The 21,700-nt window shown below is 43.9% G+C and overlaps 1 protein-coding gene across 1 annotated transcript; it reads left to right on the forward strand.

The window, feature by feature from the left end:
• The first annotated feature begins 5,413 nt into the window (after nt 1-5,413).
• On the forward strand, nt 5,414-12,475 carry LOC127311403 (uncharacterized). The gene is made up of 11 exons (XM_051341827.2): nt 5,414-6,212; nt 7,507-7,678; nt 7,756-7,853; nt 7,944-8,029; nt 8,109-8,277; nt 8,366-8,489; nt 8,667-8,824; nt 9,236-9,320; nt 9,405-9,614; nt 9,705-9,766; nt 10,397-12,475. Exons 1-11 carry the CDS (start codon nt 5,896-5,898, stop codon nt 12,075-12,077), a joined length of 3,162 nt encoding a protein of 1,053 aa, XP_051197787.1. The 5' UTR covers nt 5,414-5,895; the 3' UTR covers nt 12,078-12,475.
• The last annotated feature ends 9,225 nt before the right edge of the window (nt 12,476-21,700 follow it).

Consider the following 21,700-nt stretch of genomic DNA (forward strand, 5'->3'; position numbering starts at 1 on the left):
GCATTGATTCTTACATGTTTACCTATTGCACTTGTTATATTACTTTGTGTTGACAATTATCCATGAGATATACATGTTAAAGTTGAAAGCAACCGCTGAAACTTACATCTTCCTTTGTGTTGCTTCAATGCCTTTACTTTGAATTTATTGCTTTATGAGTAACTCTTATGCAAGTCTTATTGATGCTTGTCTTGAAAGTATTATTCATGAAAAGTCTTTGCTATATGATTCATTTGTTTACTCATTATCTTCATCATTGCTTCGAATCGCTGCATTCATCTCATATGCTTTACAATAGTATGATCAAGATTATGATAGCATGTCACTTCAGAAATTATCTTTGTTATCGTTTACCTACTCGAGGGCGAGCAGGAACTAAGCTTGGGGATGCTTGATACGTCCCAAACGTATCTATAATTTCTTATGTTCCATGCTACTTTATTGATGATACTCACATGTTTTATACACATTATATGTCATTATTATGCATTTTCCGGCACTAACCTATTGAGGAGATGCCGAGGAGCCAGTTGCTGTTTTCTGTTGTTTTTGGTTTCAGAAATCCTAGTAAGGAAATATTCTCGGAATCGGACGAAATCAACGCCCAGGGTCCTATTTTTGCACGAAGCTTCCAGAAGTCCGAGGGAGAGACGAAGTGGGGCCACGAGGCGCCGCCACAACAGGGCGGCGTGGCCAGCAAGGGGCCCGCGCGGCCCTGTTGTGTGGGGCCCCCGTGGCGCCTCTTGACCAACCTTCCGCCTACTTAAAGCCTCCGTCGCGAAACCCCCAGTACCGAGAGCCACGATACGGAAAATCTTCCAGAGACGCCGCCGCCGCCAATCCCATCTCGGGGGATTCAGGAGATCGCCTCCGGCACCCTGCCGGAGAGGGGAATCATCTCCCGGAGGTCTCTTCATCGCCATGATCGCCTCCGGATCGATGTGTGAGTAGTCCACCTCTGGACTATGGGTCCATAGCAGTAGCTAGATGGTTGTCTTCTCCTCATTGTGCTATCATCTTAGATCTTGTGAGCTGCCTATCATGATCAAGATCATCTATTTGTAATGCTACATGTTGTTTTTGTTGGGATCCGATGAATATTGAATACTATGTCAAGTTGATTATCAATCTATCATATATGTTATTTATGTTCTTGCATGCTCTCCGTTGCTAGTAGAGGCTCTGGCCAAGTTGATACTTGTGACTCCAAGAGGGAGTATTTATGCTCGATAGTGGGTTCATGCCTCCATTAAATGGGACAAGGATGTGAAAGTTCTAAGGTTGTGGATGTGCTGTTGCCACTAGGGATAAAACATCGATGCTTTGTCTAAAGATATTTGTGTTGATTACATTACGCACCATACTTAATGCAATTGTCTGTTGTTTACAACTTAATACTGGAGGGGGTTCGGATGATAACCTGAAGGTGGACTTTTTAGGCATAGATGCATGCTGGATAGCGGTCTATGTACTTTGTCGTAATGCCCTGATTAAATCTCATAGTACTCATCATGATATATGTATGTGCATTGTTATGCCTTCTTTATTTGTCAATTGCCCAACTGTAATTTGTTCACCCAACACCTGTTTATCTTATGGGAGAGACACCACTAGTGATCTGTGGACCCCGGTCCTATTCTTTACATCTGAAATACAAATCTGCTGCTATTGTTCTTTACTGTTCTTTGCAAACAATCATCACCATCCACACTATACATCTAATCCTTTGTTTACAGCAAGCCGGTGAGATTGACAACCTCACTGTTACGTTGGGGCAAAGTTCTGTGATTGTGTTGTGCAGGTTCCACGTTGGCGCCGGAATCCCTGGTGTTGCGCCGCACTACACTCCGCCGCCATCAACCTTCAACGTGCTTCTTGACTCCTACTGGTTCGATTAAACCTTGGTTTCTTACTGAGGGAAACTTGCTGCTGTGCGCATCACACCTTCCTCTTGGGGTTCCCAACGGACGTGTCAACTACACGCATCACACCTCCACCCCATGAAGCTTCTGCCCACAATGGATCCCCAAGGCCGCCGCCTTGACGCACAACAACCGTCCTGGATCGCCATCCCGACATCCACCATCCAAGACTCATTTGGAGTGCGACGAGACATCCACAAACTAGAGTTTGGGTTTTCACCCGAAGAGCCCAAGCTAATCACGCCGAGAGGAAAATGAGCACTTCAACGCCTTCAAAAAGTAAAACAACGCCAAAGACGCTACCGTCGCCGGCACCAACACATGGTTGAAGATAGGCTTTCGCCCTGGTCATCTCCTCAACCACGGAAGCGACTTGCAGATCTGAAGCGTAGAGCATCTAGACCAACGAGAGAAATAGTCGTAAAACACCAGCGGTTTATGAGTTTGCCACCGATATGAACATTGGGCACTCAACTCGTAAAACACGGTGGTATGTGAGGCTCAAGGAGAGAAATATTCGATTGTAAAACCCATCTAGGGTTCCGTTCCCCTCATCGGGGATGCCAACGGTCCGCTCCGCCTCCAATGGTTTTGGAGACATAACAAACTAGAGCCTCTCGCCGGCGGGAGCGCTCTCGTTCTTTCTTTATATTTTTTCCTAGTGTCTTCTTCGAGATGGTTCAACTGAGGCTACTTCATGAAAATAGAAAAGGCCCACCCAACCCTATCCTCGCTCCTGATCCGTGTCTATTAAAATATATATCCTAGCCATTTCCAGTTCGGACTTTTGAAAAACTTGGCAAGTGCATCAATTCAATATGGTACCAGAGACAGAGACAGGAGGTCTTAAGTTCAAACCCCGGCTAACGCAATACTTGACGTACTCCAAATAGTAGTGGTACCCGATTACCCACGTCTAGTGTCTTCCCGTTTGTCCAGTCAAGATTAAGGTGGAGTATTAAAATATATAGTCTAGCCCTTTCCAACAGTTCGAACTTTTCAAAAACTTTACTAGTGCATCAATTCAATAGTGTCTAGAGCTGGCGGAGGGCACATGGAGTTATGCCTCCCGCAAATCTCCTAGGATGTAATCAGTTCATGTGTTTGTTGGTGTGGTTTTAGGTCTAGCTTTTCGTTGTCTTGCTAAGGTATGATGTGCTAGTCCTTTCAGGCCATAGCTTGGCTATTACAACAAGCTCTACTAAGATGGAGGGCGAGACCCTGGGATTGCTCCAGGCATTGTAGTTGTCACTACGTGGTCTAAAGACCTATTTATATATTTTTAGTACTTTTTAGATTTTTTGTACTACTAGAAATGATTATCAATAAATGTGACCGACTTTTTGGAAAAAAATGGTAAAAGCGGTGGGCTGGTCACCGACTGACATTCTGGTGCATCGCTTTCCTTACGTACAGAACATTTATACATAAAACGTGTTTTAGCAAGATGATCATCAAACATGTGAAACTTATTGTCTTGCATGAACTTCTTGTGCAGTTATTTGATTATGTAAATACACCATTATTTCGATATGTACTAGTGACGGTAATGCACCTGGCGTAACATCCAACAAGTGTCACGATTAACACATGAATGTAGGGTGGTTATCAGTTAATTGTTCTCATAAACCGTGCTTCGCCACGATTAACACTGGCTTGTCCCACACGGCCACACCTCTCATGCAGTTAGAAAGTGGTCGTACAGGACGTGCAAGGTCAAGTATATCGACGGGTGAGAACGACATGTATATAACCAGAACCACATGTGCCATTCATCTATTGAAAAAAGTTTTCCCTGTATTTTCTGATCACCATACTAAAAAACGTGTGAACGCATCAGTAATTATTTAACTTAATTTATAGCTGAATCTTACCGTTGATATTCTCCTAGAATATGTAGAGAATCTTTTGCGATGTGCTGATCCGAAGAGCAATAGTTCGGTTTCCAAGCCAGGTGTCGAAGCTAGCCATGAGCCCATGATCGATAACCATCAATCTGTCTAGTGAACATTGACGTATGGAGAAGAGGTCCTTATTACAAGTGCGCACGAGAGAGTAAACACCATGACGAAATGCGTTGAATTTACTTGAACTCTTGTACAAGGATGATCTAGAAAAAAAATCTTGCTAAATCATAGATTATGAAAGGCTTAAGAATGAAGTGTCATGGTTTGTGGAGTCATACGAGATTTGGTGAACGCATCAAAATATGCAAAACTACTCTTGGGATATTCCACGAGGATCTCAACATGAATCTTAAAAAAAAAACGGAGGCAAAAACTTTACCTCATCCATTAAAAAAAAACGGAGGCAAAAACTTTAAGCATAAAATTCCGAGTTTTTGAATCTAAATATGGAAGAGGTTTATGCAAGACATATTTTTTTCATGGGGTCCAGGAACTTGCTCGAAGTGAGGAAATGCTTCGGAACATTTGTAGTTTCCATGTCTTTTCCTCGGGGTCCTTTTTGAAACAATCTATTCAAGATCAGCGAATATTCGTGCGAAATGTTAATCACACAGATCTAGATTGCTATTACTGTCGACACAATTAAGCCATAGACCCAGTCGACTTTTCTGAAGACTTATGCATTTGTGCAACCCGTATGTTTTTTTATAAAGGGAATACATTACTATCGCGAGTTACCAATTACACATACTTTTGCGTTAACAAGGACATCAGAGTTGCACACAACCAAGAAAGGAAAAAGGGATTAAAAAAAGAAAGATCCTGTCACGGTGATGAACCGCTCGCAACAATAACACTCTAACCACCACCAAAAACAACACCCGAACTACAGGCAAGATTCTCCAAAAGCAATGCCTCCAAAATATGTTTAAAGGATGATTTCTTTTAATTAAATATGATTTATATAAAGATAAAGAGACCACCTTATATGAGGGACCTAAAGACCTAGAAATGTGGCTAAACAAAGGGATAATCACACCCAAGAAACTAGACTTGGTAATTCTTGCCAAATTCTCAGTTGAATCCATTATTGCCGCGCACCTAAGTAACTGCGTAAATGTAGATGACCAAACCTGGTCGGATCACCACAATAGCTGGCTGTCGTGTTCGTTCGAGATTGGCAATCACGACAAGTATATCAACTTGGTCAGCAGCCCCGCCAGCATTACCGGAAACACGGGGAGGTTGATTAAGGGGCTTTCATAGAAAAAATCACAAAATATTCAGGGGTATATTATTTTTAAATTAAATGAAGTAAGCCAAACGGACTTTCCTAGATTTTTTTAAAAGAAAAACACTACTACTTTTTTACATGTCCCTTATAAGGAATAGAAAGCACACTCAATGAAAACAAATATCCAACAAACATTATGCAAAGTATAATAATCCACTAGAAATAAACCTAGTACCCATTTTGCTGGAATCATTATCAACAAACATTCCCATAAATCCATCCAGCTGTGCCTTGAACCTGAAGACTCTTTTGCCTCTTGGCATATCCTTTTCCAGAGAGGGAGAGAGAGAGAGAGGGAGAAGTGGTGCCTTGAAGGTAGGAGGCAGAGGCGTGTCCCCAGCAACAAACAAACAGTCCAGCGAGCGAGACGACGCACCCGGCTGGAGGAGGAGGACGAGCAGAGCAGAGCAGCTGAGACAAGACGCCAGTCGCCTCCCTGCCAAGACCCAACCTTTCCCGCGACCCGCCCGGCGTTGACTCACCCGCCCCCTCCCGCTGCCGCCGGGCCCCGCACGCCAGCGGCCCGCGGCCGGGGAGCGAGAGAGCAGGCGCCGCCGCCGCGGCAGCTGGTGGTGGTTCCCCTTCCGGCTCCGGCAGTGGAGTGGCGCCCAGCGAGCCCGGTCGGTCCGAGTCGCGCCCGGTCGGTCGGTTCCAGGACCGGGCCCGGGCCGGGTTCGGTTCGGATGGTCGGTGGCGGCGGCGGGGGTTCGGCTGTCCGGGCGAGCAACCCTAACAACCCCACGGTCACGGCCGCGCCCGGGCCGTATATTAGATGCCGGGCGGCAGCGGCGGCCTCGATCTCTCCGCGGTGATCCAGGCGGCGCTCGTCGGGCTCGTGCTCCTCGCGGCCGCGCTCGCCGCCGTGCGCCGCGCCGCCTCGCGCTACTTCCTCGTCGACGCCGCGGGCTTCGCCGCCGCCTACGACGACCACCTCCACCCCGCCGAGTACGCGATGCCGCCGCAGGAGGGGAACCAGCCGCGGCAGCTGCAGCAGCCCGTCGTCGCGGCCCGCCAGGCGCCCGGGACCTGCGCCCAGTGCGGCGGCGCCAGCAGCAAGATTTGCACCGGCTGCAAGCGCGCGCGGTACTGGTGCGTCCTCTGCCTGCCTGCTTCGCCCCCTCTCCCCTCCCCTTCCCCTGCTGCTGCTGCTTCGCGATCCTGCATTGCTGCCGGGTTCCTGCGGAATCTTGTCGATTCTTTCGTGTAATTCGGTGGCTGCTGCGCGCAATTCTCCCATAACCATTCACGGTTCTTGGCCTCTTACCCCCAGAGTCCCTGGCCGTGAATTGTGATTTTGCTGCTGTTTCTTGGATGCTTGTGTAGTCTGTTGTTTAGGATGTGGTTCGTGGTTGATGGAAACCTCTGAACTTGCGAGGTGATTGAGTGGTGATCCTGCACTTTGGTGCTCCCATGAGGGGTGCTTACATGGGATACGCAGAGAACAGATGATATATGTCTTCTTGATTGGTCATTGTGCTCTGTTTGTGCGATTTGGCTGTGTACGTCCATAACAGGAAGTTAGAGTTTCTTGCTTGTTGTCTCCAAATGTGGTTGCTGGCGCTGGAGAGGAGATTAAGTGTCTCATCAAATGTGTTGTTGCGCTCTTGAGGAGAAGCCATGACAGTTCTGTAGTTTTGCCAGCTGCTAGGGCCTTCATTAGTTAGCTCCCTCAGATGCATGTGAGAACAGTGGAAAGTCTTTGATGTTCAGAGGCTATGTATTTGAAACTGGTAGTTTACCAGTATCAGTTCTTGGATTGAATAATATGAATTAGAATTTGTTCTTACCATTATGATACTACTGCCTCTTCTTCTAGTAGAAGAAATAAAAGATGATATTTTGCGTTTTGATATGGTTAATTGGTTGATGTGATGAGTGTTATCACAGGATGATTGGAACTTAACTATGAATGTCAATGAGGTTCTTATCATTTTTTTTTTGCAGTTTGGGATTGATTAATTCTCTGCCTATCTATTAGCATGTAACAGATGCTGCTCTTATGAGTTTCTCTTATTTAGATGCTGGTAATTCCCGCACATCAAACAGTACAAACCGCAAGTTTTCTTACGAGGTCATATGCCTGGTTTAAGTGCAACAAAGGTGGAGTTCGTGTTGAATATATGTGTGGTCATTTTGTCATGTTTGGTATTGCCCATAGGAAAGTTATTATTTTTTAATCTATGTATGTGCTGCTATACCCTGGGTGTTGGTTATTACAATTGCGTCAATTGAATAGACTCATGGATGCCGGCTGAATTGACTGAAAGTTGTCCCTACTCCCAACTCACATGCTTAGCATTTCCATATACTGTACACACTTTTATCCTGTATAATGCTGCTATATTTCTCTGGGCATCTGTCTTACATTTATGTTCTTATTTAGTTCTGGAGAATGCCAGTCAAAGCATTGGCAATCTGATCACAAATTGAATTGTAAACAAATGAAGTTATTGGATACTGTTGACAAGTCACCCTGTGGAGTCGAGGCCAACAGTAAGAAGTCTTCTGTCTTTGGCCGTATCTCATTAGTGCCTGGGCCTCGAAAGTTAAACAAGGTGTGCAATTATACTCTTTACCCAGAAATTTGAATGCAGGATGAAGAAACAATTTTTCACACATGTTCTGTACACAGGTTATCTTTCCTTACGATGAATTTTTAAAGCTATATGATTGGAGCGATAGGAATTACGATGCTTCATCACCTTGTGGGCTTGTGAATTGTGGCAACAGGTATATGGAAAAAGTGCTATCTTTGGCCCCACCTTTGCTTTAAACACATTTCCTTATATTCATCTAGTAGTTCCTGTTTCTTTTGTGCAGTTGCTTCGCCAATGTAGTTTTACAATGTCTATCATACACAAGGCCACTGGTGGCCTATCTTTTAGGAATGGACCATTATAGGCAATGTAAGTGATGGTTTATGATAATTATGTAGTAATAACATCTGGCTTATGCTTAACAATTTTCCGCATCTCAATATTTCAGGTTCTATAAGACGTGAAAGTTGGTGTTTCTTATGTGAGTTGCAATGTCATATTGAAAGAGCAGTTGATAGCATGCATCCATTTGCTCCCAAGAACATTCTTTCCCATTTACCAAATATTGGTGGCAACCTTGGCATTGGTAGACAGGAAGATGCTCATGAATTAATGAGGTGAATTACTTTCCGTGCTTTGCATGTGGGTTTGCTTGCACTCTCTTGGATTGTCTTGAATGCTGTATGATGTGTGTTGTATTTATAGGTTTGCAATCGATAAGATGCAATCAGCTTGTCTTGATGAATTTGGAGGTGAGAAGGTCGTTGATCTTAGCACCCAAGAGACTACTGTTATTCAGCACATATTTGGCGGTCGTCTGCAATCTCAGGTCTCTTTTATTTCCACAGCTAATTTTGATACTTCAATTTGCAATCAATGAGTTTGCCTGTCTGTTTGCTCTGGTTTTAATCAGTTCAAAATTCTTAAGGGATCTGTCTTTGAATGTGCATATGTTACAATTATATCAAATCCATCGTAGGGTGCCTAACATAAATGGCGCATGCAGGTTCAGTGTACTGCATGTGGAGTGGTCTCAAATCGCTACGAGAATATGATGGACTTGACAGTTGAAATTCATGGTGATGCTGAATCGCTGGAAGAGTGCTTAGATCAGTTCACTGCTGTGGAGTGGCTTGATGGGGACAACAAGTACAGATGTGACGGGTAGGTCCTATTTATTGCATCTGTACACTTCTAATATGTAACCACAAATTTACAGGTTCCTCTTTTCATATATTGCTATTTAGTTTGGGCATATGCTGAAACCAGTTTGCTCTTATTAATGATCTGCACAATAATGACCCCCCCTTGGTCTATTGAAATCTCCTCCAGTATACGTAAAGAGACATTACTTTTGATAATGCTAAATAGGCAGGAATTCTTAAACTTAGCCTGATTGTCATGTCATGTGAAGCTGTGTGAGTTGGTGATTATATTTTTAGCATATACTTGTAAATTTTGAATAAGAGTTGATATAAAAGCTGAATATGATAACTATCTGAAATCATCAATCCATGGATAGTCAAAATCTAAATCAGATGGCATTTTTCTAACCTATTTGTTTCTATTGTGTAGATGCAGCGACTATGTCAAAGCACGGAAGCATCTTACAGTTCATCAAGCTCCAAATATACTCACTATTACTCTCAAAAGATTCCAGGTTAGGAATCAGCTTGTTTGAACTAATATCAATGTTGTTGTATCATGAAAGTTGTACCATAACATACTTTCTTGTGCTTATCAGAGTGGTAGATTTGGAAAACTGAACAAGAAAGTTACATTCCCTGCTAAGCTGGATCTGACACCATACATGAGCGCCACTGATGGAACTGACCAGTATGATTTATATGCCGTCGTTGTTCATCTGGATATGCTGAATGCTTCGTTTTTTGGGCATTATATATGCTACATAAAAAGTCGTCGAGGTCATTGGCTTAAAATTGATGACTGCAAGGTACATGTTTGCTTCTTTATTATGACCATGCAAATATTTGTGTCCAAATGCCAATTGATCATTTGATCAATATCTTACTTATGTTTGTAGGTTATGTTTGTCGACAAGGAGGAAGTACATGCTCAAGGTGCTTATATGCTTCTATATAGCAGGTAATTGTTATGTGTGCTCTCGCCTATGGCATCAATATCTGTTGGCAAGGAAAAATCCACATGCTTACCAGAATCTGTCTATTGGTACTTTATAGCTTGAGTGGATTATATCTACTTTCTACTTTCTTGCTGATCTTTGTATGTCTTATACTCTGAGAATTATGTGACAAGATATAACTAGTAGCACTTTAGCAGATGGTGGAATTCATACTGACTTATATGCAAAAAAAATTGACTTCTCATATATACTTGCCTTCATATTGCTCTGTTGTTGTCTCGTATGGTTTGCACCATTATGGTTTGCACCATTTTAGGATAATAGCTGTCAGATGGAACTTTACCATCATTGCATTATTTGTCTCATGCTAAATTACATCCTCGCTTATTCCACTTTTTCCTCATAAAATTAACTAGTACTGTATTACTTATACGCAACTGGCAGCGACACAATAAAATGTTCTGGACTTGTCTTACTTTACCATGTTAACAAAAACAAATTGTGCTAAATTGTTTCTCTGTTTAATCCGCTTCTTTCTCATAAATCTAACCAGTATTTACTTGTTTGAGACTATACTAAGCTGCTCTGGACATGTGGTCTGACAAACCTTCCTTTTCCCTTTACGACTGCAGAAGAACAGCTCGTCCTGGACCACTTCTTGCAGTCAAAGAACAGATAAAACAGGAGAACCAATGTGAAGTGCCTCCTTCAAATGGAGAAAATCATTTGATACCAGAGGATGTGCCTGTAAAATGTGAATCATTTCTTAATTCTTCAGAAGATCTACGAGCGGATTCTGGATCCAGCAATGAATCTTTGCACAGAATGGACACCCTCGACCAGGTAGACAGTGGGAGAGAGGCATTAATTACCAATGAAAGTCTACATCAGCCAGCTTCATCGGCATTGCATGTCCTTAAAGAAGATATTAGACACCGATGTTCTCTATTAGAAGGCAGTACTGCCATGCGGTCTGACCAATTGGGCAATTCTGCATGTGAATCATCTTCAGTTAGTTCCTCTGCAGAGGAATGTGAGGAACCTGTCCGTATTGATTCAGTTGACTACATGGATATTGATACTGAAGCTGGAAGAGAAGTTGAAGGACAGAACGCGCAACAACAAACTGTCTTTGGTGATTCAGTTGGAGTGATAGCCAATGAGAGTTGTATGGCAGCGAAAGCAAAACCACTACTTTCTGTTGGTTTCCTTGACAAACCCTCAAGAAAGAAGTCTTCCTTTGGGGAAGAGAGTCAAAATGGTTGTGACATGGATGTTTCCCCCCATAAAATAAATGGTCATTGGAATGAACAACTCAGCAGGTCAAAGCAAGGAGTTTTTGCCAACTCCTCAGGTGGCCAGACATCCTATGCGAATGGAAATGTGCATAGTAATGGAGATATGTTTGTGAATCCTAGCAACGGAATCGTTGCCAATGGTGATGCACAATTCGGCAATTACGCCTTGGATGCATCAAAGAGAGATGTACCTTTGTTTCATGGTTTTAATCCAAGGCCTCATACATCACCATCAAGCAGCAACACAAATCGGAACAACACAAGTAACGACAAAGGGGACATGTCATTCTTAGCACGGGGTTTCCTTGAAAGGCCTCGTTCTAGAGAGAAAGCAGTCAAAGGCAATGATGGGTTGCCATTTAGTAATGGAAATGGCAAACCATCATCATCCTCTGTGAAAGTCAACAGCATATCAAATACTAATTCTTCATCTCAAAGCAGCCAAGGTGGCATGCGCATGTCTCCGGGATTCCTCACAAAGCGTTGCAGGGAGTCAGCAGCCATGGATGATCCACAGACCAGTAAAACACCCAAGGAGCCAGAACATGTTGGTGCTGCAGCATTGCCAGACCAGATACAGGAAAGGTGGAGTTCCGGTTGCACAACTAGTGGCATTGCGCCCCAACACAGAGCAGCTTTTGTTAATAATTTGAGTGGTCACCATGTTGAAAACGGGCATTCAGTTCTGGGCACCAATAATGTCTTCTATGGTGAAGAAAATGGCAGCAATGGAATTCTTGATATGCATTGCAGCAGTAGCCAAATGGATGATTATCTGAATGGTCACCGTGATGGCAACATGCATGCAGTTCTGGGCACCAAAAACGTCTTTGGAGAGGAAAATGGCACTAGTGGAGCTCTCGATGCAATCAGTTGCCAAATAGATGGTACGCCTATCGTGTCCGAGAATGGCATGAGATGTGAAGATGCCGACCAGGTCGTCAAGTCACCTGTCGCATCTGTCCATGACGGTCTGCGACGAAGATTGACCTCAAAATATTTTGATGCCCAATGAAAACTGAAGGTACATATTACTGAAGAGCTACGAGCTAGGATGTAGAAGAATGCTGGCTCTCAATGCTGGTTGGCTGATTGGATAGATTACTTGTTGCCATTGCAAAATTGTTGATGGTAGTTTTGCCTCTCCTTTCTTTTTCCCACGTGGCTCCCACTTGTCAGAGGGGTCGAGGGGTGTCTCTGGGCTTCCACACAATTTGCAGAAGTTCAGATGCTCCCCTCAGGCCATGCTTCTTCTGTTGTCGTTAGGTACATAGCAGAGTTGTAGGCTTGCCTCTTTTTTCATTTCATTGTTAGATTGAATAAACACGAACTGCTGACTTGCTTTGTCATGGAAGCTGAATCAATCAATTGTAGAGTGGTAAGAGGAAATGATCGCATCACGTATTTCAGTTAGTTCATTTCTTTTTCTGTCAGTGCATGCTATATGTTTCGTGATTTTCACAGTGTGTTCTGCTGGCCATTTGATATATGAGAAGGCGATGGGAAATTAAGCTCAACGATTAAGCCTTGTTCCCACCAGTTATTTTTTTTACGATTTCCCACCCATTTTGGTTTCCCTTCACTCTCTAATCTTGGGGCTTATTTGATTTGCAAGGTTTTCTATATAATTTATCCGTTCCATTTGGAAATTGTGTTGTTTACTTAAATTGATCCACTTATGAAATTACTCTAAAGTTTTCTCTCGCCGGAAGAAATTGAATTGTGTAACTTACAAAATTACTCTAAATTGATCTCTTGCACTGTATTGCGCAATGTTTTACACAACGAGCATATTTCCTCTGTTTGTTGCCACAGGAGTCACACTTTCACACGTTTTTTTTTTGAGAAAGGAACGGTTTCTTGCGGGCGTGGCCAGGAGTCTATAAAATATGAGGTAATTGCACCAGAAGTACAAGAACTTGCACTCTATGTGCATTTTCATACAGCTTCCAAAACGTGTTCAGGTGGTACAAGAACTTGTCTTGGATGTGCACCGTTGGTACAAGTGGTGTCTGGAGCTGCCACGCGTCCCTGGTCCACCGTTGAAGCGTTTTTGCAGAAAAGTCCTTATAGAAAGTGAGAATTCGCGCGCGACCAGAAGCTTTCCCCTCTCGTCTCCACTCGTCTCTTTCCCCTCTCCTCTCTACGGCGGCCAGAACCCTAGCTGCGGCGACTGATGCATGGTGGACCAAGGGGAGGGGAGCATGGACAGCACCGGCCGGCCGCCGCCGCCAGGGTTTGCCCGTCGCGGAGGGCCGCGGTGGAGGGGCAGGCCCATGGCCCCAACACCTGATCCTGCTCCTGCCCGTCGCGGAGGGCTGCGACATACGGCGGCGGAGGAAGGCCATGGCAGTACTGCGGCGACAGAGGAGAGGGTTGCGGAGGAGAGGCAATGGAGGTACGACAAGCTGGTCTAGAAGTACATGCTGCTGTACTGCTGCCTAGCATCGGAGGAGGAGAGGGCGGCCATGGCAGAGCCCAATGGCTGGCGGCCGCCAATCCCAAGCAATGTCAGCTTGGAGGAGCAGATTCGCGTCATGGAGGCTCAGGTGGACAGCCTACGACAGCCTCCCCCGCCACCACCCCCAGCAAATTGAACGAGGAAGACATGCGCATTTGGAAGGAGGGAGATATGTGGGCGACGATCACAGGTGAATACTTCTGGAAGAATGGCGATGGTTGGTCAATGGAGTCATCGACAGCAGGAGGATCATCTTCTCCTTCTACACTGGTGAGTGTTGACATGTCATTTCATTGCTGTGTTTAGTGAAATTCAGTTAAGCTAGGACTGACTTGGTTGATGTTTGTTCTTAGAAGCAGAAGAAGAAACTGCAAGAGGAGAATTCTTTGTTGCCGATGAAGCTAAAGGGGGTGGAGCTAGAGCTAGAGATGGGGAAGGCAGAGAACAAGAAAATGCTGAAGAAACATAGGCATGAGCTTAGAAGGAGGGATTGGAGGGAATGTGTAATGTTGTGCTTGTTCTCTGTTTGCTTAGTGCTTGTTGCTATGATCAGTGTGAGGTAGAATGGGGAAATGTAGGTGGTAACCATGCTTGTTTAGATCAAAACCATGCTTGTAACCAACTATGTTTATGGAATAAATATGAATCCTTGCTTCAATTTATTCAGTACTTGCATTCATGCATCAGTAATAGAGGAAGACAAATTGTAGGGTTCAAACATCATTTGAGTAGCAGTGATAGCATTCAAGTGTTTACAAATTTAAATATGATCCTAAAACATTACAAATTCATCACTGAGGTGCTGTCTGACTAATTGGAATTTCTTCTGGATTGTCACTTGGGAATGCCTCATTCAAATCAGGCAACTCATTTCTAGGTTGCTCATCACCAAAAAGCAAGTAGTAGGTTGATCCTAGACCTGTGTTGTAATATGTTCTTCTTGCATTTGATGCAGTTGCCACAGTTGGCTGTGATGAACTGGCCTCCTCTGCCATATTTGACTCTTTTCTTTTCCTCCCTTTTCCTCTTCCTGTTGCACTTGCTCCTCCTCTGCCAGCTTCTCTTCCTCTTCCTCTTCCTGTTGCACTTGCTCCTCCTCTGCCAGCTTCTCTTCCTCCTCCTCTTCCTCTTGCACTTGCACCTAATCTTCCTCTTGCACTTGCACCTGATCTTCCTCCTCCTCTGCCTCTTCCAGCTTCTCTTCCTCCTCCTCTTCCTCTTGCACTTGCACTTGCAGTGGTCAGCCTTGTAGGTGGTAGTTCCTCTCTTGCAGACACCACAAAGGCACTTTCTTCAGGTAATGGTTGTTGCACTCTTGGTATAGGGAAATGAGCTGCAGCCTGTTGAAATATTCATTGAAATATTGGTATAGGGAAACCTTGATTCAAAAAACATTGATTGACAAATTGGTAATGGATCATGGAGTTACCTCTTGGCCCATTTGATGCACCAGTGTTCTCATTTGATGCATTGGATCATTTCTAGGGTCAGGAGTGATAGGCATTAAGTGTTGCATGACTGAAGGATCATCCATATCCTCATCTTCCACATTGGTAGCTCCATTTAGGTTATCCAATACCCACTTGGCATGTCTTTTTTATTATGGTTGGGGTTTCCACACACAGAGAAGTGCATAGTCACACCTGCTCTTGTGATGAATTTGACTCCATGTTGCTCCTTCTCCTCTGGAGTTTTCCTTCTGTTCTTCTTGGGCCTTCCCATGACCTTTGTGTAGATTGGAGGATGCACAGTTGTTGCATTCATCTTTTCCCAATGAACCCTGGATCTAAGTGGAGTCAAATTGTATGCATAAGCTTTCTTGAATGTGTCTATGCTATAACAGCTATGCACAAGCTTGTCCACTTGGAGTCTATCTGCTCTTCAACAAGCAATGACATGGTGACAAGGGATCCCTGTAAGTTGCCATGTCCTGCAATCACATTGCCTGCTGACCATATCAACATTGTAGGTTTTCACATATTCATTTGATGTGACATGATACACACCATTTCCAGCATTTGATGCTCCTAGATTCTTTGCCCATTCTGTCATTTTATCTATTTTTTTTCTTATCTTGGGGCAAATAGTACCATGCCATGTATCTGCATCTTTTTGCTTTGCCACATTTCTATGCATGATTTTGCTGAAAATGGTTTCCAACATTGATAGTACAGGAAACTCTCTAGCCTCAAGAATGTAGCTGTTAAAAACTTCAGAATGATTATTCAGAAGCATGTCACATTTTGGGAAATCATTGAAAAAAGCTTTAATCCATGTATTTGGCTGCAATTCCTCCACTCATGCCCAAGCTTCTTCACTATCCACTTTCATTTTCTTCATATTTCTTTCCCAAGTAGGAATATTTGTGGACCTTGCAACTGCCCATAGATCATTCTTCAGAGTTTGCCCTTTGTGTTTCTTGTGAAAATTCTGGAAAATGTGTCTCACACAGTGCCTATGTTCTGAATCAGGGAATACTTTCTGAACTGCATTGATGAGGCCCTGTAAGATAGAAACAATGTTAATCAGAGAATATTCTTGTGAATATGGCAGGTCAACTGAAAAGTTAATTATGCCCAATGTAGAGAATATTATTTTCCCTTTTCTGGCTTGACACTACAGATCAAACTCATGGCATTGTCCAGAATTGTTCAGCTAGTGTGCTAACTGTTCAGCTTGTGTGCTCATGCCATTGTGTTGCATCCTATAAATGGCATCCATCTATTGATCCAGAAATGCAAACAAAGATGGACAATCTATCCTGGAGGAGGAGCACTAGCTCTACTGGTGCCTCTGGCTCCAGGGATGCCTCTCTGTCCAGAAGTGCTTCCATGGCTAGGGCAGACAAGCACTTGCTAGTTTATCGTAGGAGAACCTTGAAAGAGAGGGAAGCTGCTGCTGCAAGGCGCATGGAGGAGGAAGAAGCTGTTGCTAGGCTCAGGGAAGAGGAACAAGCAGCTGTTAGCTTGAAGCAGCTAGGTGAGTGCCTTAGGTACACACATGTCATCCAACTTCCAAAAGACAGACCAAAACCCAATCCTAAAATGAGAAGGTACCATGTGTCACCAAATCTTGAAAAAAAGGTGAAAGCTGGAGTTATGTTGTGATGGCTGAAGAAGGGCATGAAGAAGATCAAAGAGGCACTGATTGGTAAAGGCAAGGACAAGGGCCTAGTTTATCATAGGAAAGGTTAAATCATGTCATGTAGTTTGTTGCTCTTTCACTCATCTAGTTTATCTGAATAAGAATGTAATGTAAGGGATGAATAAGTAGGTGTTGAGTAGATAGTGACATACCTTCTGTCTGTCACTCATGATAGTGAAAGGACCAGTGTTTGTAATCCCTAAATCATCCCTTAGTGTTGTTAGGAACCATTCCCATGAGCTAGTGCACTCAACTTCTACTAGTCCCATTGCAATAGGATAGATGCAGTCATTTGGATCAATGACAACTGCTGTCAGCAAATTTCCTTTGTACCTTGTTTTAATGTGACATCCATCTATGCATATCAGAGGCCTACAACCTTCCAAGAAACCCCTCTTGCATGCATCATATGACCAATATAATGTAGCCAGATGCTCTTTGGGAACATCATCTGCAGCTTCTTTAATTTGATTGGTGCTTAGGAAGAATCTTGATCCAGGATTTGATCTCCTCAACTCCTGCCCATAGTCACATAACAGGGCACACTGCTCCTTTTCATCCCCATGGATTATGTTAAGTGCGCCTTCCTTGCCCTTCCCAACTTAAATATGTTTGGGCACATATTAAATTTCCTTTGAACTTTTGCTGCAAATGCTTTCAAGCCAAGTTTTTGGTTATCTCTGAATTCATCAATGAAGACCTGAGTGAGGAAAGGAGCTGTCAGTGACTTCAACTCCCAGTACCTCTCACAAGTGTGCTCACTGCAATGCTGTCTCACTACAATGGCTCCCTCCCTTTTCTCTTCTGAAACCTTGATCATCCAAGGACATCCTTCCTCACAATGAGCATCAAGTCTAGTTGCTTCATTCCTTGACTTCCTAATCTTTACTCTCTCATTCACACCATAAGCTGTCAAAGCCTTCCTAAATTCAGCCATGCTAGAAAATAACATTCCTACTTTGAAGATAGGGGTTACCATGTCAACTTCAGGGTTGAATTCTTTGAACCTGTATTTCAAAAGTTTTTGCTGCTCATTGGTCAGTTTCAGATTATCATGATCAAGACCAGCATCATCCTCAAACTCAACAATGTCTGTGCACTCATTGTGGTCATTAACATCTTTGTCAATGTTATCTACAAACAGATCATCATCACCATCTTCAGCATCATAATCACTGTCATAGAAGTCACTGTCAGTGTCACCATCATAACTCTCCTGATGACAGACATGCAGATGACACAGGTTCTTCATCAACAATCAATTTGTCTTGCTCTGCTCCATCTCTAGCTCCAGTGTATTTGCTTGGAATTGGCACTAGTACATCTGTCCTTAGCCCCTGCAAGAAATTGTTATGATCAACCATAACTGACAGTGTCTTCACCTCTCTCACAGCTGCCATCATGCAACAATGTCACCATTATTTTCAATGAGACACAACCCATCTCTCATGTCACCACCAGGAACACACTAGTAGAATTTTGTTCTGTCTGTCATTTCAGTCCCTCCTTGCTTAACAAAATCCTCAAGCCAAAGAAGTGAGAAAGTATCAGTGTTGCAATTGTCAAAGAAATCCACAGTCCCACCAATATACTGCAAATGCTCATTCAGACCACAGAAAAACCCATTGTGATCCAACTCAACAGTAAACCTATCTGGATCATCTGCTAATATACCACTCAAGTGTTAAAATTCGGTTAACAGTGAACTGTCAAAATTCAGTTAAAAATTCATTCTTCATATTCAGTTAACTTGTGCAACTTCGATTTGGACCTAAACTTCGTTAAACAAGATGGATTACTGCTACATTGTTACAAACACAATACCAGCAATGGAGTAGATGCATTCATCCGAGCTGAATCGACTTGTTCATCACAAAAATCGGAGCTTTTCCGATCAAAATTTTCTGGAGCCAAACATGAACACCTACCATCTCGACCAAAACCTCCCCCAAACCTATCCCTAAACACTACAACGACGTCTCCGACTAATTTTGCACAGCTAATCGTCCACACATAAGCTAGATCGGCCCCACGAAAATCCATGGCTGTGGAGGAGAAACACAGAGAAGAATAGGAGAAACAGAAAATGAGGACGGCCACGAGACGTACTATACTGCGGAGGTTCCTCGCGCCACTCTCGCCGGCGTGGATCGTCCGCCATGTCCGCCGCCGCCGCCCACGAACTCGCCTGCATCGTCGCCACCAGTGGCGGAGCTTCAAAGAAAACTATGGGCGGGCCAGTCTAAAGAACACATTTTTTTTGTATATTCTTCACTACAAATTATTGATTGGTTGATACTTTTGCCAGTGATAGAATCAGCAGATAAACACGTGTATCTATCAAACTGCTAACTTAGAAATTGGGGAAAGAAAGAAGAGATTGCTGGTTGCAGCTGCTAGCGCGATGCCGTCCGGCTGCTGAACCTCTGGCCGGTCCTTTGATAATGTGGACGTGGTGACTCTGTAGCTGCAGGTGGCGCCGCTGCTGTGGCGCTGCTCCACTGCTTCCCCCGTCCCTCTATTTTCTGCCTAAAATTTTAAGCCTAACAAGAGTGGCGATCCATGGCTGCAAGAAGGACAACAGATGGATCATGGAACACCTGAAAATACTGGGACTAGACGCAGCGTAGGGGCAAGGGAATACGTGTTAGTAGGCTAGGTCATTCATATACATAGGTATATAGTGTTATTTTGCAGAAATCTTGGGCGGGCCATGGCCCGGTTTGGCCCTAAGGAAGCTCCGCCAGTGGTCGCCACCCACGACGAAGAGAAAGGAAGGCAACGTCCCTGTTCCATGATTTCTGCGGTGGTTATACAGAGAGGTGAGGGGACCTGTTCGTAATTATCCTATTTCTTCAATGCTGCAATGCAAACCCTCCTCTCCCGCCTCCAAACTGCCACGTGTCGCCACCACATTGAATTGTATGAGTTGTGCACATATTGGACAAGTTCTTGTACGAGTGGAACACGTTTTGGAAGAAGTTGTATGAAAATGCACATAGAGTGCAAGTTGTTGTACTTGTGATGCAATAACCTCATAAAATATCAAGACCGCCGGCGGCGACGGTTTTATAACTTTGAAGCGCAAAGGTTGGCGAGTGGGCCACCAGAGTACAGGCTCAGTTGAAATTCTCGGTGGTTTTCGCCGATTTCCCTTAATTAACCGTGTGTTGTATGGTTTTCAGATCCGGTTTCCCTTATTAACTGGACCATTTTTCCTCTTCCTATAATGCATTGCGGGAGCTCCCTGCCCTCTTGACGAGGTTCCGTCAAAAAAAAAAATCTCGGTGGTTTCGTTTTCCCTCGCCTTTGCCTTCCCTGCTTCGGACCAGCCAACTTGTGGATACACATACACATGCAGCACACAGTATTTTTCAGATGCACAGCAGAGTGCCAGATAGTAGGCTTAGCTTTGAATAAACACACACTGTTCACTTGCTTTGTCATGGAAGGAAATCAACTGTAGCTGGGTAAGAGGAAATGATCAGATGGTGTTCTTTATTTTCTGTCAGTGTGTGTGTGCGCATGTGTTTTGACAATTTCATTCTACCACTTTATTCATTATGAATAATAGTTACATCCAGCACCTAAAGGGGTAGAATGGAAGCCGGAGGATCATCTAGCCAAAACGAAGAATCAGAGCCCTTAGCCAATCTACCTAGTTTATGTGCTACAACATTTGCTTCCCTAGAAAGCAAACTGAATTTTTGGAAATTCAGTTGATAAGTGATAGCAGTCATCAGATATGGCTGCTGCAACTCGGTGAGATTGGGCACAGTTCATCATTTTATCTACCTCGTTCACAATCTGAACTAAGAAAAATCCTGTTATACAATCTGTAATTGTGATGATCTATGGGTATGTGCTTTTTCTGTTTTAATTTGAATATCTTGATGATATATGCAAGTTCGTTGTTGATCAGACCTGGTGAACAATTTCCAGCCTCCTCTAACAGAAACTGTAAATGTACTAGAGGCTGGATGTCTGCAGTTGGGGAATTTGAGCTCAATTGCCGTGCCTCACTCTCACTCGTTTTAGCGATTGTTTTGTTGAATTACATCTGCGACTAATTTTCTAAATATTTGCTTCCAATCGAACTGTTTGGCGCAATTGTTTAATGAGATTCCTGTAAATTATTCTCTTGCACTACACCGAGCCGGCGCCCAGCGATCCATTCATGTAAAAAAGGTGTGACTATCCATATACACTCACCAAAGAGGCTAAGCCGCCGATGCTACGACCACCTAGACGTCTTCTGCCACCTGCTTCCCCCAATCACCACCTCCGTCGATCTCCATGGCAACTCCGGCATCCTGCTCGTCTTCCGCGGCGGAAACCCCATGGTTCTTTCTGAACCATCTGATAAACTTAAACTTGATACCCGCAGTGTACGCGATCCTGCTGACCTCGTAGCCTCCGGTTGTCACGGGAAGGCCGTTCCCCTTTCCCGCCTTTGAAAACAAAGGACAGTTGCAATTCATCATTCAGCTCTTGATTAATGGAACAACGGAAATGCAAATAACTAAGGCAGCGACGCCGAAACTACCTCGACGCATTCATCTGCCACCTGGTCCCCAGCATCATGGCCTCCATTTCCCCCTCCGGCTGCCAGCTCTGTTTTCCTGGCAAGAACTTGAGGGATCTTCATGAACCATTCGACTACCTTTGATATGATGTCTGCCTTGTACACGATCCAGCCAATCTGACAAGCTCCGATGATCATTGGCGGGCCGCTCGCTAACTATAAACGCACATAACTATGGTGTTTAATCGATTCTTCAGTTCTTGATTGATCGAACAAGGGAACCAACCAATGAACCCTTACCAGAAGAAGAATCTTTTGTGCATCCCAGGGGGTATCTGGGTTTTCTATCAGATGGACGCATCGGTAGATGCTGATGGGCGTCTCGCCCAATTTCATGAGTAGATCTCGGAGCAAGTGCTCGTTGCCACCATCCTGCTTCATCTGTGCCACAATTTAACGTACAAAGTTCAGTTTTCCTGCCTCTCGCATTGCTGACCATATATTTCTT

Source organism: Lolium perenne, chromosome 7, assembly GCF_019359855.2.
Source record: "Lolium perenne isolate Kyuss_39 chromosome 7, Kyuss_2.0, whole genome shotgun sequence".
In the NCBI taxonomy this organism is placed as follows: Eukaryota; Viridiplantae; Streptophyta; class Magnoliopsida; order Poales; family Poaceae; genus Lolium; species Lolium perenne.

Bases quoted from the DNA above. Each gene is read 5' to 3' on its own strand.
- LOC127311403 (XM_051341827.2), top strand. From the start codon at position 5,896: ATGCCGGGCGGCAGCGGCGGCCTCGATCTCTCCGCGGTGATCCAGGCG. The intron at 7,679-7,755 runs GTGTGCAATTAT...TTCTGTACACAG, and splicing joins GGCCTCGAAAGTTAAACAAG to GTTATCTTTCCTTACGATGA. The intron at 7,854-7,943 runs GTATATGGAAAA...TCTTTTGTGCAG, and splicing joins CTTGTGAATTGTGGCAACAG to TTGCTTCGCCAATGTAGTTT.